Source organism: Nycticebus coucang, chromosome 6, assembly GCF_027406575.1.
Source record: "Nycticebus coucang isolate mNycCou1 chromosome 6, mNycCou1.pri, whole genome shotgun sequence".
In the NCBI taxonomy this organism is placed as follows: Eukaryota; Metazoa; Chordata; class Mammalia; order Primates; family Lorisidae; genus Nycticebus; species Nycticebus coucang.
Window position 1 is genome coordinate 9,844,563 of NC_069785.1, and position 17,716 is coordinate 9,862,278.

The 17,716-nt window shown below is 37.2% G+C and overlaps 1 protein-coding gene across 1 annotated transcript in view; it reads left to right on the plus strand.

Annotated features, from left to right (window-relative positions):
• Positions 1-6,122, plus strand: part of MDGA2 (MAM domain containing glycosylphosphatidylinositol anchor 2) — an 838,509-nt gene extending 832,387 nt beyond the window's left edge. The window contains exon 17 of the mRNA XM_053595463.1: positions 6,003-6,122. Coding sequence (XP_053451438.1) covers positions 6,003-6,100 — 98 coding nt within the window. The 3' untranslated portion in view covers positions 6,101-6,122. The remainder of the gene's footprint in view (positions 1-6,002) is intronic.
• Positions 6,123-17,716: the final 11,594 nt, after the last annotated feature.

Genomic DNA, 17,716 nt, shown 5'->3' on the forward strand with positions numbered 1-17,716 from the left:
TGTTGAGAATATTTGCATCTATATTCGTGAGTGAGATTGGTCTGAAATTCTCCTTTTTGTTTGGGTCTTTTCCTGGTTTTGGTATCAGGGTGATGTTTGCTTCATAGAATGTGTTGGGGAACATTCCTTCTTCCTCAATTTTTTGGAATAATTTCTGCAGTACAGGAATAACCTCTTCCTTGAAGGTTGGATAGAATTCTGGTGTGAAGCCATCTGGACCAGGGCATTTTTTGGTTGGAAGCTTTTTTATTGTTTCTTTGATCTCAGTGCTTGAAATTGGTCTGTTCAGGAGCTCTATTTCTTCCTGGCTAAATCTAGGGAGAGGGTGTGATTCCAAATATTTATCCATTTCCTTCACATTGTCAAATTTCTGGGCATAGAGTTTCTGGTAGTATTCAGAGATGATCTCTTGTATCTCTGTGGGATCAGTTGTTATTTCCCCTTTATCATTTCTGATTGAGGTTACTAGAGATTTTACTTTTCTATTCCTCATTAGCCTGGCCAATGGTTTATTTATTTTATTTTATTTTTTTAAAAAACCAACTCCTTGTTTCATTAATTTTCTGAATGATTCTTTTGTTTTCAATTTCATTGATCTCTGATTTAATTTGGGATATTTCTTTTCTTCTACTGAATTTAGGCTTAGATTGTTCGTCTTCCAATTCCATAAGATGGCTTGTGAGATCGTTGATGCGCTCTCTTTCTGTTTTTCGAATGTAGGCATCTAAAGCGATGAATTTTCCTCTCAAAACCGCTTTTGCAGTATCCCACAGGTTTTGGTAGCTTGTGTCTTCATTGTTGTTATGCTCAAGGAAGTTACTGATTTCCTGTTTTATTTCTTCCTGCACCCATCTGTTATTCAACAGAAGATTGTTCAATTTCCATGCCTTTGTGTGGGGTTGAGAGTTTTTGTTAGAGTTGAGTTCCACCTTTAGTGCCTTATTGTCTGAGAAGACACAAGGTAAAATTTCAATTCTTTTGATTCTGTTGATATTTGTTTTGTGTCCCAGGATATGACCAATTTTGGAGAATGTTCCATAGGGTGATGAGAAAAATGTATATTCTTTATCTTTGGGATGGAGTGTTCTATATGCATCTATTAAGCACAGTTGCTTTAGGGTCTCATTTAAATCTCTTATATCTTTGTTTAATTTCTGTTTAGAAGATCTGTCCAGCTCTGTAAGAGGAGTGTTAAAGTCTCCTGTTATGATGGTTCATCAGATATCATATTGCTCAGACTGAGTAAGGTCTGTTTCAGAATCTGGGAGCATTTAAATTGGGTGCATAAATATTTAGAATTGAAATGTCTTCTTGTTGTATTTTTCCCTTGACCAATATAAAGTGACCATCTTTGTCTTTTTTGACTTTAGTTGCTTTAAATCCACATGAATCTGAAAATAAGATTGCAACTCCTCTTTTCTTCTGAATTCCATTTGCCTGAAAAATTGTCTTCCAACCCTTGACTCGGAGCTTTGTCTTTTGAAGCCAGGTGTGTTTCTTGCAGACAGCAAATAGATGGCTTGTGTTTTTTAATCCAGTCAGCCAATCTATGTCTCTTCAGTGGGGAATTCAAGCCATTAACATTTATTGAGATAATTGATAAGTGTGGTAGTATTCTATTCGTCTTATTTGATGAGAGTCCATTGCTTAGTTTTATCTTTTGCATCAGTGTGGAGGTTAGGTTCTGTCCTTTAATTTCTGAGTTCTTACTTGCTGCTGATCCATTGTGGTGGTCAGTGTGCAGAACAGGTTGAAGTATTTCCTGTAGAGCTGGTCTTGTTGTGGCGAATTTCCTCAATGTTTGTATATCCGTAAATGATTTGATTTCTCCGTCAATTTTGAAGCTTAGCTTAGCAGGGTACAGAATTCTGGGCTGGAAATTGTTCTGTTTAAGTAGATTAAAGGTAGATGACCATTGTCTTCTTGCTTGGAAAGTTTCATTTCATTAGAGAAGTCTGCGGTCACTCTGATGGATTTGCCCCTATAGGTCAACTGGCGCTTACTCCTGGCAGCTTACAGAATCTTTTCTTTTGTCTTGACTTTGGACAGGTTCATCACAATGTGTCTTGGAGAAGCTCGGTTAGAGTTGAGGCGACCTGGGGTCCGATAGCCCTCTGAAAGCCGTGTGTCAGAATCTTTGGTGATATTTGGGAAATTTTCTTTTATAATATTCTCTAGTATGGCTTCCATTCCTCTGGGGCATTCTTCTTCCTCTTCTGGGATTCCTGTAATGCGTATGTTGGAACGCTTCATAAAGTCCCATAATTCTGACAGCGAATGTTCTGCTTTCTCTCTCTTCTTTTCTGCCTCTTTTACTATCTAAGTTATCTCAAGAACTTTGTCTTCTACCTCTGAAATTCTTTCTTCTGCATGGTCTAACCTGTTGCTGATACTTTCCATTGCATCTTTAAGTTCCCTAATTGACTGTTTCAGTTCCTTCAGCTCTGCTATATCCTTTTTATATTCTTCATATCGTTCATCTCTGATTTAATCCTGTTTTTGGATTTCCTTTTGGTTATTTTCCACTTTATTAGCAGTTTCCTTCATTGTTTCCATCATTTCTTTCATTGTTTTCAACATGTGTATTCTAAATTCCCTATTATTCTTAACATTTCTTTATTAGGTGGAATCCTCTGCAGTAGCTACCTCATGGTCCCTTGGTGGGGTTTTTCTGGACTGGTTCTTCATGTTGCCTGGAGTTTTCTGCTGATTCTTCCTCATGAGTGACTTCTTTTATCTGTTTCCTTGCCCTAATTTTCCTTTCACTTCCTCTTGCTCTTTAAGTTCTCGCGCCATTTTTCCACTGTTTTAGATCTCCTCTTGGGGTCCAGAAGTCTCTCGCTGACTCCCTGTCTCCTCACAGGGGTGATGATAGGCAGATCCCACCAGCCAGAGATGCCTGGAGTTCTATCTCCCCAGACTCATGGTGCCCAGATGCAAGGAAGCTGTTACTCGGCCGCCATCTTGCTCTCCACCGGCTTACTATTTTTTTTAAATAAGGATATACACAAAATATGTAAAAAACTATATAAAGATTGCTGTTGGTTTCCAGGATGCCATTTCCCCATGTCTGGCAATAACAATACTTATTTTTATTCTTACAAGCTGTGGTACGTGTGTCTTGAGTTTCAGTCATTGGCCTCACTAGCCATCACCTGTTACACTTATCTATAAATTAAGATTAAATGGTTCAGAAGAACTACTCACTTCCTCTTATCTATAGCTACTATTTCCTGGTAGAATCTGTAGGCTGTTTCATAATGAGTAGATTTTTTAAATGTTATTCATAGTTTCATCTAATCATGATAAATTTAAAACCATGGACATTTTTTTTACACTCTGAAAATCATTATAGAAACAGCAATAGAATAATAAAGAAGTTTAACCTACTAATGAAAAAGAAAAGAATAGTGTACAAAAACAAAAGAGGCCAACGTATTTTTGAGAGATTCTCTGAGGCATCTGATAAATCGGAAGTAGTATTGAAAGTAGCCGTAGTAGTGAAAAGTGGCAGGTTCTTCATAATGGACGACTCATCAAGCAGCAGTTTCAGTAATAAGGGGGCACAGTCTCACTGAATAGAATGTCTGGGACTACACAGTCAAAGTCTCAGTATTATCGGGGATGCAGGCTTTGTCCAGCTCTATGCCCTGATGTGTTAGTTTGCTAGGGCTACTATAGCAAAGCACACAAATTGAGTGGCATAAAGAACAGAAATTCGTTATCTCAGTTCTGGAGGGTAGAAGTCTGAGATCAAGACCGCTGTGATTAAGAGTCTATTCCATGTCTCCCTCCTTGTATCTGGTGACTTGTGGACATCTTTGTTATCCCTTGGCTGCTTCTGTCTTACTCTGGTCTCTCCCTTCATCTCCACAAGACCGCTGTGATTAAGAGTCTATTCCATGTCTCTCTCCTTGTGTCTGGTGACTTGTGGACATCTTTGTCATCCCTTGGCTGCTTCTGTCTTACTCTGGTCTCTCCCTTCATCTCCACAAGACCACTGTGATTAAGAGTCTATTCCATGTCTCTCTCCTTGTGTCTGGTGACTTGTGGACATCTTTGTCATCCCTTGGCTGCTTCTGTCTTACTCTGGTCTCTCCCTTCATCTCCACATGGCATCCTCTGCGTGTCTGAGTTTGTGTCTAAACTTCCTTTTGTTGTAAGAACACCAGACGTATTGAATTAGGGGCACACCCTTAATGGATTTCATCTGCAATGAGTCTTTTGTCAAATAAGAACACATTGAGGTCCTGGCAATTAGGACTCAATGTATGAATTTTGGGGTGTACAACTCCACACATAACTCCTGACATCCCAAGAGCATAAATTTTGATCTCATGCTTATCTTGTGGTTACAACATATTCAGACACCTGATTCATTGCTTAAGGCAAGAAGACAAAAAAATCAAAAGCTGTGCTTTGGACAGGAAGGTGAAAAGGCAAAAGGTCAAAGGACTAGAGAAATAAAGTCTTATATCTTACAAAATATTCTTGGAAGCGCTACCCAGCAACTCTACTTACATGGCATTGCCAAGGACTAGGTCATATTCAATGTACTTTGAGAAGCTAAGAATATATTTTTTCCAGACTTCATATTAAAGGAAACATAGGATAAAGGACGTTAATCAATCTGGAGGTGCTCTGTCTTCACTGTCTTCTGTAGTATTTTCATATTGTCAATTTGGGAAACAGTAGTAGCATTCAGTATGCAGACAATTAAATAAGTAAAATAACAATGTAGCATCATTGTCTCTAGAAAAGGTGTCTGTACAAGAAAAGACATGTCATCATAGTGTAACTTAAAGGCCAGTTTCATAGCCATAGTTAATTAAAATCAAACGTTGACTTAACTTTTTGATGTAACTTCAGGAGATGGTCCAAGGAAAAGTGGGAATTCCATAATGACTTCTTGTAAAAGTTTTAAATCTTCACCTTCCATAGTATAAATAGATAAATACCTATAATTAGGGAATTAACAAATAGCAGAATGAGGAAATCATGAGAAGTATGAAGTTAAATGAGGTGAGTCCCAGCGGGGGGAGCCTCTAGGTTTCTGGGAAGGCTGTAGAGAGAAGATGCAGATGCTTGGTGTAATTCACCCACACAATGAAGGGTCCTGGGGGCGGGGGGCAGACACTGTCAAGTGCGGCACTGTGGCCCTGACTTCAGGTTCCAACAGGTATTTATTGAGATTCAAACAAAGAAGTATAAGGAAAAAGTTACAAAAAAAGTCACAATGTTCAGCAGGCTGCACAGACTTTTTGGGGGGAAGGGTTAATTTGGTCTGACTAGTATCTTCCTTAGCTGTTTCTGCCCAGCTAAGTGATTTCTTGTGTTGTGCATATGGTTGCAACTATTGCTGCTAACACTTATTCCCTGTTCCTAGCTATGCACATGACTGCAACTTCGTTACAGCTATCCATGCCTAACTAGTGTCATCAGCTGCCAGCCGCCAGCCGCTAACTTTTGCCCCTGCATCCTGTTCCCTAGGCACATCTTGAGATGTCTTTGTTACATGTCTCACACCCCGATTATTTGTGACTCATAATGTGTTACTTTATCTCAGTCACAATCACGTAGCAAGCAAATAACAAAAAGGTTAAGCACAATGAGAACTGCAGGGATTACACATTTTCCCACAACCATTGATTAATATTATTTCATAAAAGCCAAGTGGAATTAGTTCTCCCACAGTAAAATGCTTAGGGGGAAATAGTTTAAAGAGTTAAAGGAGCTGGCATTGTGGGGAGGGACTTCGGAAGTGAGGGAAGGTGGATGTATCTATTTCTGTAAGCTCTGTGATTTCATATTATGTGTACATGTATTATTTTGATAAAAATATAACTTAATCTAAAGACCTTCCTAGTTAAAATGTGGACTGAATATTTTAGTCCATGTGTGTTGAATATCTGGCTATTAAAACTTTAATCTTCCATTAATTTGCACAGATGCCTTTTCTAGAGCTTTACTTTCTGTAATCCCCTGCTTTTATCTCCTTTCAGCATTTCTCCTTAGGTCTGGGAAATGGAAACCTTCATCTTTAAAAGTTCTGAAGAGGATCCTATGTCTGACAGAATCAGAAATACTATGCCAGCCTTGAAATTGAGAGTTACAAGTTTCACTATTGGTCTTACACCAGTAATCCTGGCCTTTTAAAACATGGTAGAAGTTCTGGTTAGAGAAGTCAATTCAATGTTTTAAACCAGTAAAACTGGGCATCTGAATTTCCATAGTGTAAGGAGGGAAAGGAAGGAACATTTGATGTTTCATAATCACATTGGGACCTGCCCTGCAGGATCTTAAAATACTTCAATCTGTAGCATTAGCCGGCAGAAACAACATAATGATTCCAGAGGGAATGAGATAAACACAGCGTTGCCTCACTATATGCCTTAAGCTACAAATCTTTCAAAGGAACTCCTTTCTATGGGATTCTGTTATTTCAATATACAAGATAAATACCCCCAAGAACATATGCTGCCATAAGTTAATATCTAGATAACACACAATCTCAAACATAATTTTCTCATTCTATTTCATTTAATAAAAAGCAATTTAAAGTCTGCTTTATGAAATTTATTCTAGCATGTTGCAAACAGAGAGCTTTTGTGTGCTCTACTTCAATATGTCAATTAAATAGCAGTTATAAAACTGTACTTTTATTTCACCATAATATAGTTCACAGTCCAAAATGGATTATATGGAAAAGAAGCTGTATGTATTTTTGCCATGCTTTTGTTGCATTACTCTTCCTAGAACTACTCAAGATTAGTCATAGATATGTGTGTATTTATTCAAATATTAGAAGTTCTCCTATTCAAAGTTTTTTTTTCCTGCAGTTCCAGTGTAACCAAAATCTGACACTAAACGTAGCTATTCAAGGGTCTTTGAAACTATCCTGAGACATGAAGGTTGGTTTGCCTGCGGAGTACACAGTATGTACTATCTGGATTATAGTAAAGTCTTTTTATGGAGTGTTTTACCTTGTCTTCTATTTAAACAAGATTGAATAAAACAATAACACAAAAGAATTCTATTTTCTTTATGTTTACATTGAAGCTTACAGAGAATTTACTATGCAGTTAGTCAATGCAGTTACATTTTAAAGGCTGACTTTCCTTGAAGTTGTAGCTCAGATTGTTTGATCAACTGTATTTTAAAAAAGACTGATCCATCCATCCATCCATTCATTGAATGTGTTTATTGTATATCCACTATCTGCTAAACACAAATTTTATGTTTATAAACTTTTTGAAAAGATGAGTGATAATCATTATTTCACTTAATCCTTGAGCATGATTTTTACTAAATGCCTGATGATTGCTGAGCACTCTGCAAGCTGCTGATGATACCGTGAACTTACAGTGCTGGGAAGACAAACGGATACGGTAATTCACTGTAAGTAGAAGTGCTGGGCCCCAGGAGAGAGCATAGATGTAGTAACTGACTTCAAGGAATTAATGAATGCTTTCCTGATAAAGTGCCGTGTAATGGTAGGAAGCATACTGCCCAGCACAGGAACACAAAAGTTTTCTAAGCAACAAATTCTGTAGGTGTAAAGGTATTGGATAAAAAAATGCTGAAGTGTAGTTCTGTCCTCTGAAGAAACAGAACAAAGTTTGGGAAAGAGAGAACATCTCAGTTCACAGGGCACAGGGTTAGTGATGAGGCTAATGTGGTTGATAGTGGCTGGAAAAATCTAAAGGAATTTGGTGTTTACCCTGAGGGACACGAGGGACTCATTTCCTTTGAAATGCTTAAAGTTGAACATAAACATAAGGAAAATGGCCTATATTTGTCATAGGCCTACCACTTGTCGTATGGCAAGATAACATTTTTATTAAGGCTCAGATTCCAGTGATGAGGTGCCACACATGCTGGCCACAGAGGCTGAGCTAGCTCACCTCTGCTCAAGAGCTCTCCCCTCTCTGTCACTCACTGGCTGTCTGGCTCTTCCAACTGAGCAGCTCAGGAACCCCCGCTGGTCAGTTCCACACAGAGGCAGACATTTCCCAGAGAACCTTAAGATGCTTTCTCCATTTCAACACTCTTAGATACAAGCGTGAAACCTTCTCTCTCTTCAATTTGCTTAGAATAGAAAAGACCAAATTTAAAACTTCAAGTTTTTATGGTTGAAAATTTAAAAGAAGTACAAAAGCAGAAAAAAGAGTAAGGCGAGAGCCCACACACAGTCATAGCTTTAACAAGTTATCAACTAATCACTGATCTGTTTCATTTAAACCTCCCAACCACTTCTTCCTATCCTGCATTATTTCATTTTTACCTTTTTTAAAACAAAGGTCTGACTTATACATCATAAAATTCACTTAGCAAAGGTGTCTGAACTAATAATTTTTAGTGAACGTATACAGTTGTATAACAGGCCACATTCCAGGTTAAGAATGTTCCCACCACCCCATGAAGATCTCCTGCGCGCACTGCAGCAATTCTGCAGTTCTAGGCCCATCTATCTGTCATGTCGGATATTTCACATAAAGGGGAGAGAACGATGCCCACTTTTTTTTGCATTTGGTTTCTTCCATTTAGCGTAATGTTTCTAGATTAACTTGCGCGCTAGCACGTATTGGTACTACGTTTGTGATTGCTAAGTGGGGTTCTGTTGCATGGATGTTTCGCGTACTCTCTGTGGTGGGCATTTGGCTGTTATGAATAACGCTCCTATGCACATTCATATACCAGTCTTTATATGAGACTGTGTTTTCATTTCTTTTGGGTACATTCCTAGAAGTGGAACAACCGAGTTGTGTGCTATATTTATGTTTAACTTCGTAAGAACTAGCCCAATTATTTTGTAAATAGCTTTGTCATTTTACACCCTTCAGCAGTGCATGGGGGTTCCGATTTTGACACATCCTTGCTGACACTTAGCATTGTTCTTCCTTTTTAAATTATAACCATTCCCCTGGATGCAGAGTAGCATCTTAGTGGAGTCTTAGTATCTAATACTAATTAACTGCACACATGCTTAGTAGCCATTTATATAACTTTTGGGTGAAATTTCTTTTTAGATTCTTTGTCATTTAATAATGATCAAATTGCCTTTATATTCTAGATTTAAGATTTGCAAAATTCTTCATTTGGGCATTTTCTTATTGATTGATACCTGTATAAAATACAAGTGTTTATTTCTGGACTTTCAGTTCTATTCTGTTGACGTATATTCCTAACCTATGCCAATACCAACTGGTCTTTATTACTATGGTTTTAGAGTAAGTTTTGAAATTGAATAACGTTAAGTCTTCCAACTTTGTTAAAAAAATTTTTTTTGACTATTCCAGGCTTTCCATATGTTAGCATGAATATTAGAAGCATTATATCAATTTCTATAAAACAGTTTGCTGGGATTTTGATAGGAGTTTCATTGAATTTCCAGATTAGTTTGGGTAGAATTGCTATCTAGACAATATTGAATTTTCCAATCCATAAAAGATTTTCATTATCTATAATTTTTCTCAGCAATGTCACCACATTTTCTGCAATGAGTCTTATAATGAATTCTTTTATTTAATTACCCTACACAGTTTATTCTTTGTGATACTACTTCTTCATTCTATATGGCAAATGAAATGACCAGGGCTTTCCAAAAGGCATACAAACATACCCAAGCTTTCACTTCCCACCACTGATACCAGATTGGTCGTTCTTTTGTGGGGTACTGTGACAGTTTCACCTCAGCATGAGCAGCCTGAAGTATTTAACACAATGGTTTTAATGAAATGAAATGATGAGGTAGTAGCCTGACTGCTAAACAAATTAGTAACCCTATTTGACTTGAATATTTTACATTTAAGGTTTTTTTATCCCAAGACAAATGACACATATTCAAAAGAGACATTGTTACATAAATGTAGTAATAACCATACTGTGCTTCTTGACGTAGTTGACTCTGTATATAAATCTTTCTCAGAAAAATCCATTAGTCTTTTCTAAATCGAGTAGGTTTTAATATAATCCCAGAAGACACACATACTAACAGTGTTTTTTGATGATTTGAGCTGATAGTCTTGAAAAGAGGGAAATCTTAAAATGAAAGTGGCTTTATTTCCTAAAGGAATGAAAACATCATTTCTGTTCCATATTCAATTTTTATCTATGCTAACTATGAATCACTTAGTACATGCTATAGAAGGTGGTAGCTTGTAGCGATAAAAAGAAATGTCTGTAATCCCCATGGATAATTTTAAAAGAATTCTCACATCTTATTCAAATATAGCACTTTTTAATTTTATGGCATTTATAATATAAACTAACACTCATGCTTACCAGAAAGACAAAATGATTTATAGAAGTAAGAAAATGTAACGCACATTGAAGTGTGTAATTGTCATTATGTAGAAGAGAAAAGATGGATTTGTGGGTTAGATACATGTAACAATTTGAAAGCAACACTTAAATGTTTCTAAGCCTTTAATGTATCTCTCTGAGATTTGTCTTTGATGCCCAGTATAGCGTAACTCCAATGTTTAGACATTTTCACCAAGTACAAATAAGTCAGGGAAATCATATTAATTGATCAGAGACCATGCCCTGGTGCATTTGGCTAGAATAACTTTTTTTTTTTTAAGAATTTAAAATGATAATCTCTAGCCAATACACATACTTTCTAACCTGCTGAAGACTCACGATTTCTGGTAATCTATAGACTTGCACTTCACTCTTTTCATATACCTACCGGTTCTTAAAAATATTTGAGTCTGTACCATTCACGAAGTATAGTGCATCTTGCAAGTATGGTGCTTCCTAACTAAGGAAATACCTAAGTCAACTCACAAAATCATGTTCTTTATTTATATATCTCTGTGGCAATTCACATACATAATAGCAAATTAGAATTTTTGGCAAGTGAATGATTCATTTATCTAGCATTCCTCGTCTCTGAATACATTATGGAAAAAATTTTTAAATGTAATTATAACAGTTAATCATGTAAGTTCAATTGTACTTACCCAGAAAAGTTTTGAACCAAACATAGCTTGATTTTATCAAAATGGTAAATTTTCTCTACTTTCTGAACAGCAAACAAAAATACAAGCTGGGCTTCTCCCATACCCCTTCCCCCCCCCCCCAAAGAAAGCACTTTCCCTTTAAAAATCCTTGTAGTAAACAGAACTGGGGCTCAAATTTATATACATTTACATGCCTGCTTACTTACATAGACATACCAGCAATATATAATATTATTAGGGAATGAACTGTGTCTCCCTCAAATTTCTATTTTGAATTCCTACCCACTCACACCTTAGAATGTAACTGTATCTTGGAGAAAAGGTATTTAAGTAGGAATCAATTTAAAATGATGCCAGTGGATGAGTCCTAATCTTATCCAATTGAGGTTCTTACAAGAACAGGAAATTTGGACATACCGAGAGCTAGCCAGATATGTATGCAGAGATGGACAGCAGGTGAAGACGCACAGTGAAGCAACCACCTGCAAGCCAAGAAGAGCCTTCCCAGGAACAGTGAGCAGTCAGGCTCTCACTCTCCTCAACACGTTCACATACTGAATAATCCTGTGAAACCCATCTCTTACCTCTGCTCCCACACCTTCCACTGCATGAACATCTTCCTCACTTTCTCACTCTAGTTAGATCCCAGTATCCCTAGAGAAAGGCTAACACCTGTAACTTTTTTTCTTATGCAGATTACTAGCTCTTTACTTTGTCAAAATAAAACAAAAACACCTAGTTTACGTAACCAATAACTTTGGTGGTTATGGTGTTTGCAGAAATTCTCAAATTTAATGGAGATGACCAAACCTTCTTATTAAGAATCCATTTTAAAAACGTCCCTTAGAATGTAATAACCTGCAAATCCTGAGTAGCCTTATTCATGCGCCGGCTTTCATACTTTTTAGTTTTAGAAAGAAATCTTTACCTTGTTATCTTTTGATCCTAATTTTGAAAGGTTACATGAGAATGCAATGAATGGCAATTTAAAACTCTACAAAGACAAAAAAGAAAATAAAAAGGTTTGCACTGTTAAGGCGGAGTTGCAATATAATTGAGTTTTATGGGGTAAAATGACTATAATTACATATTTAGACTAAGTAATAGAATATATTTCTTCGCTAAGAAATTTATTGGACCACAGAATAATTTCTCTTGGGAACTTCTATAGAAAAATTGAGTATATTTGCAATATTGATTTTCTCTCCACCTAAGCAAGTGACTCATGAATTCTATATTAAGAAAGAGGCAATCCAAGAAAAGGCTGTGATCTAAAATTTGATTCCATCTATGTAAGAGTAAAATGATTCTCCAGAAAAATAAGGTAGACTATGAAAAAAAAATTCTTGGTCTCATTTAGTTACATACATTCTCTATTTTTTAATCCAGACAACCAAATATCCATTTCTAAACCAATTTCTTATGAATATATTTATCATGATTTAAAAAATGGTGCCTTAAGTAAAACCATAAATAAATTTTACCAATTAACTTCCTCAGATATATAAGTTGAATTCTACTGTTGTTTGGATATTTTACTACGTGTATCAAATCACCAAATTTATTTGGGATGATTCATTTATCTAGCATTCCTTATCTCTGAATACATTATTGAAAAAATTTTAAAATGCAATTATAATATCAGTTGATCATATAAGTTCAATTGCATTTACTCAGAAAAGCTTTGAGCCAAACGTAACTTGATTTTATCATCATGGAAAATTTTCTCTAACTCTCTGAACAGCAAACAAGCTTCTTACCAAAAGACAGCTATCTCATGACCATTTTTCCCCCGAATAAAAAGAAACAATATCAATTTTTCTTTTATTAGTTTTACAATATGTATATGTTGCTATACATTTTAGATAGACATTTTTGTAAAGTTACTCTGAAAATAAAATGTGATTACTGCTGAGGTTTAGGGAGGGAAGCAGTTTATGTACATTCCAAGTAACAACTAAGCATATGCTCCCAGCTAGAAAACTCCCGCAGTGAGAGCCAGCACTCAGCCAGTCTCCATTACGGAAAATGAAGTCTGTTTTGATTTCCTCTGCAGGAATCCACTATTCTCATATGAGAAATTTTTTCTTCACTAAGAATGTATAATTTTTAAAAATTCAAGTTTCTGCCATTTTGCTTTAAATGAAACTTCAGCAGAAACAGTATCATTGAACAATGGTAGAATGTATAAGAATGAATTGCCATAAGCTTAATATCTCTTCCTTTTCATTATCCAATGTTTTCTTTTTTTTTTTTTTTCTTTTTTTTTGTGGTTTTGGCCGGGGCTGGATATGAACCCGCCACCTACGGCATATGGGACCGGCGCCCTACTCCTTGAGCCACAGGTGCCGCCCTCCAATGTTTTCTTTTTAAAATATCACTGTCCTTACTACTTAGTGAAAAAGTAATTTCTTTCACAAATATAATTTATTTTCTGAAAATATATTATTTTCAAAGATAAAAGGGATAAAAGATGAAAGACTCAGTATATCATGTGTGTGACCGTGCCCGTCCCTCTATGACTTTCTTACAGTAGTATATGTATATATGTATATATGTGTGTGTGTGTGTATATATATATATATGATACAGATTGTTTTAAACAATTCTTTCTCTCCCTAGAAGCACTACTTATAGAGAAAATGGCTATTATGCATTATATTTTCTATGATCGCATGGACTTTTTCATTCATAAAGATCATACCTTCTTGAGGGCCAAAGAAAGTTTTGTTTTAATACAATATACTGCTGACATTCTTGGTCAATGTAAGAAAAACAAAGCATTGCCAAAATTGAAACGCCCCTTCTCATGAATAAAACTATTTAGCTGTCAGATATGGCTCACAAAATAATTGTGAAGCATTTTTTTTTTTTTTGTAGAGACAGACTCTCACTTTACCACCTTTGGTAGAGTGCCATGATGTCACAGGCCTCACAGCAACCTCTAGCTCTTGGGCTTCCGCGATTCTCCTCAGCCTCCAGAGCAGCTGGGACTACAGAGTTTTTAAGAGACCACAAGCAACTTCAGTTTTGTGTATTAGTTCTCTTACTTTAAATAGCATTATTGTCCATAATGTTCTAAGAAAGGGAGAACTCTCAGTTATAGGGTTAAAATATGCAAGAGTGTGTTGATTAAAAAGCATTGAGATTTCTAAGATTTTTGTTATATTAGATTTTGCTAGTGATTACAAAAAAACAGACATTAAGTTCTTAAACTCATATTTAAAATTGCTCAGTATTTACACAACTTTAAAATAAATTGAAGGCAGAAAACATTAAGTGGGACATTTGGTAATCATGAATAGAAAAGAAGGTTACTTGAGTTCAATTTTTTAAACGTAAGTATATATTCGAAAGTCTTGAGTTTATTGACATATAGGTAAGGTAATCTCTCAAGTTTGTTATCATATTTAGCCTGACAAGGTTACCATTATAACTCTGATTTTGGGCTCAAGTCAGTCTCTTGCCTCAGCCTCCCAAGTAGCTGGGACTAGAGGTGCCCCCATAACACTGGGCTATTTTTAGAGATGGAGGTCATGCTCTGGCTCAGCCTGGTCTCGAACCTGTGAACTCAGGCAATCCACCAGCCTCGGACTCCCACAGCCTAGGATTATAGGCTTCAGCCACCGTGCCCATCCCTCTCTGACTTTCTTACAGTAGCATATGGTATTGTCCCAAGTTCAGTGATTCACTAGGAGACCTCTATTACTCACCAGCTAGCTATATGCATGGCTGGGATTTATACAGTGAAAGGATTCAAAGCAAAATTGGCAAACAGAAATGGTAGTGAAATCCAGAGGAAACCAGACACACTTACAAAAGCTCTGACCCCGTGGAGTTGCACAGGATGAGCTTCACTTCTCCACCAACCAGTTGTAACAACCCATGTGAAGTGTCATCTACAAAGGAAGCTCTCTTGAGCCTGAATCCCAGGATTTTACTGACGGCTGGTCACATGATTTACCACAATCACTACAAGTCCTGATTCCTGGAAGGAAAGAAGATACTCAAGGAAAATAAAGTTTGCTTTTTTTTTGGTAAAGTTTAGGCACAGTGAGTCACTCTTACCATTTAACAAAGTTGTGTATCAGTGTAGGAAACTATTTATAAATCAAGTATCTAGATACCAGCCAAGAGCTGATATGCCAAGCAGGCCTTCCTAAGGATACCTTCAGGCCTACTATAATAATTGTTTTGTACACTTGGTTGTAAAATTAAAAGCAGATGTCAGCATCTATATTACAATTTTTATAATACTGTTATAATTTTCTTCTCATGAAAGAAAACCGAAAGTCAAATATCGTGTTAAGGACTCAGGTAGCAGGTATGCTTGATATCGTCCCATTTCCCCTCCATATTCATCCTCAACTCAGCCGTGGGTCTCAGGGACATTTGTGGACTGCACCAACCAGCTACCCTTAGGGGCTTCTACTGGGTTTGACAATTGGGAAGCAGAGCAAAAGACTGGCTATAGAGAATAAGTTCATGATATTTATTAATACTGCAATAGTCATGCAGGACTTCAGCCAGGGCTCATGTAGTTGTGGAAAGCAAGGGTGGTTCCAGGACAGCTCTCAGAAGGAGGTTTTGGAATCCTTCTCTGGGAATATGTTGATAGCCTCCTTTCTGAGGGGCATGTGTGTAAGCCACGTCACACAGTGAGATTATTACTACCTACATGATTGCTGGTGGTACATGAGATGGCATGTAGCTAGAGACCAAAATGTTGATAGATCAACTATCTATGACAGTCACTATGTTGACAAAAATGACTATACACATCACCCGTCGTCCTTTCCTCTGCTGGCTTTAGAGAACATATAGAGGAAGGAGGAGGAAATTAAAGGCTGGAAATACCCAACTCAGAAAATAGATGGAAAATTAGAAAACTTCTAATGTAGCTTGAAACAAATACCTCCTCTCTTATTGCAGTAAAGCACACTATGACTTGGTTGTAAGGGTTGTGCTGTGCTGTTGTAGCACTAATGAAATTCTACCCCAGAACCTTAAGGTAAGGAAAATAAACTAACAGGGAGAGGAGAGGGGTCTTATGATACATGTTCATTTGGGGACATCCTAAGCAACATAAATGAGGCTGAACACTGTACTCTCAAATCCCCTTGAAGCTCTCCTGTCCTGGTGGCATGTGTAGAAGAAACCACTACTATCCACACCCCCACTTTGAGAACACCATCTTTCTCCTGGATACTTACACTCAACTATTGAACACTGAGTACTGTCCCATGTTATAAGGCTAAATATAGACAAGAAAGTAAAGTTCAAGACCTACGTAAGGAAGAAATAGTTCATGCTCCAAAAAAGTTATAAAAGCTTGTCAATCTATTTATGCAGAAATATTGGAAACACGTGTGGGAGTGGGTTTTAAAGGTGTTAGACCAAGAGTATGAGATGAAGGCTCCTTTAGGTTGGAGTCATTGATTGTGCTGCACTTACTTGGGATTTAAATTTTCAAGACTTAGTTTGAGTCCCTGGGGCTGACAGGTCAGTCCTCACCCCAGCCCCACCCCAGCTCAGGGCTGGACATAGAACCTATTTTCATGGCTCAGTAATCAGCTTGATCACAGACCCTAAACAAAAGAGCCAGTCTGACCAGCATCCTCCCTAACCTGCCACTCCCACAGCAGAGAACACTCATCAGACAAGGTCAGTGTCCCACCCAAGCCACCACTCCAGAAACAGAAAGCACACCCAGAACAAAACAAGGCCTCATTCCTACAAAGGGCAGTTTTAAAATTAACTTCTGCCCTCAGGCTCCTGGTGCCAAATGGTTACAACATTTCATCTCCCCAACCCCCCTGCTCACAGGGTAGGAAAGGCTGCACATAAACCCTAATACAGAAGCCCCACAGGGGCTACCCCTTTGGGAATCCCCCTTCCACACACTGAAGGCTCTGACTTTTTTTGAACTTTATCAATCAATACAAATCTGTCCTTTTGCTTACTTGGGTGCTCTGTGGATTCATTCTTCAAATCTCTGAGACCAAGGATTCAGCAGAGGAGAGATTCCAGATACAGAGCAACATTAATAATAATCTGATACCCTGGCTACGGGAAGTCTGAGAAAGAAGTATGGCCTAGTGTCTGCGAGGACGGAGATCTGGAACTCCTCTGGCATCCCCCAGAACTGTGCTTTCTAATGATGAATGGACACTGGAATTAATGAGGAATGTTTTTTAAAACACAGTTTCAGTAGGCCAGAGGTGAGAAATAAAATTTAAAATCTCTGGAGAAACTCCCAGGTGATCCTATTGTTACTAGTGTGGAGCTCATACTTTAAGAGCAAAGTTTTAGTTTGCCTTTATACGGACAAATAATTTTTTTTTAAAGGCTAATTCTCCCAGATGAAAATAAGGAAAGGCATTTCTCTCCCACCCTTTTCCTGACACTATGTACTTTAGAAAACTTGTAAGTATAAGCCCTTTCTCCTCTCTGAAATGTGTATAAATCCTTTTGAAAACTATGGAAGAACTTTGTTAGCTTTATTGAGGCAAGGAAGTCTTTCTCAAAGACCTGGAAGTTATCTCTTTGAAATGTAAACATTAAAAAAAGAGAATGTCAAAGAGGCGGCAGCACCACCCATTTCTGTGGGAAGATGAGTTCTGAGTGGGCACCATGTTCTAAGTTGAAAAACTATATCTTGCCATAAAAATATGAATTTATTTTTCCTTTGGTGAGAGCCAATTAGTTCACACAAATACTTACCCTAATTACTGATGAAATTTATCTAT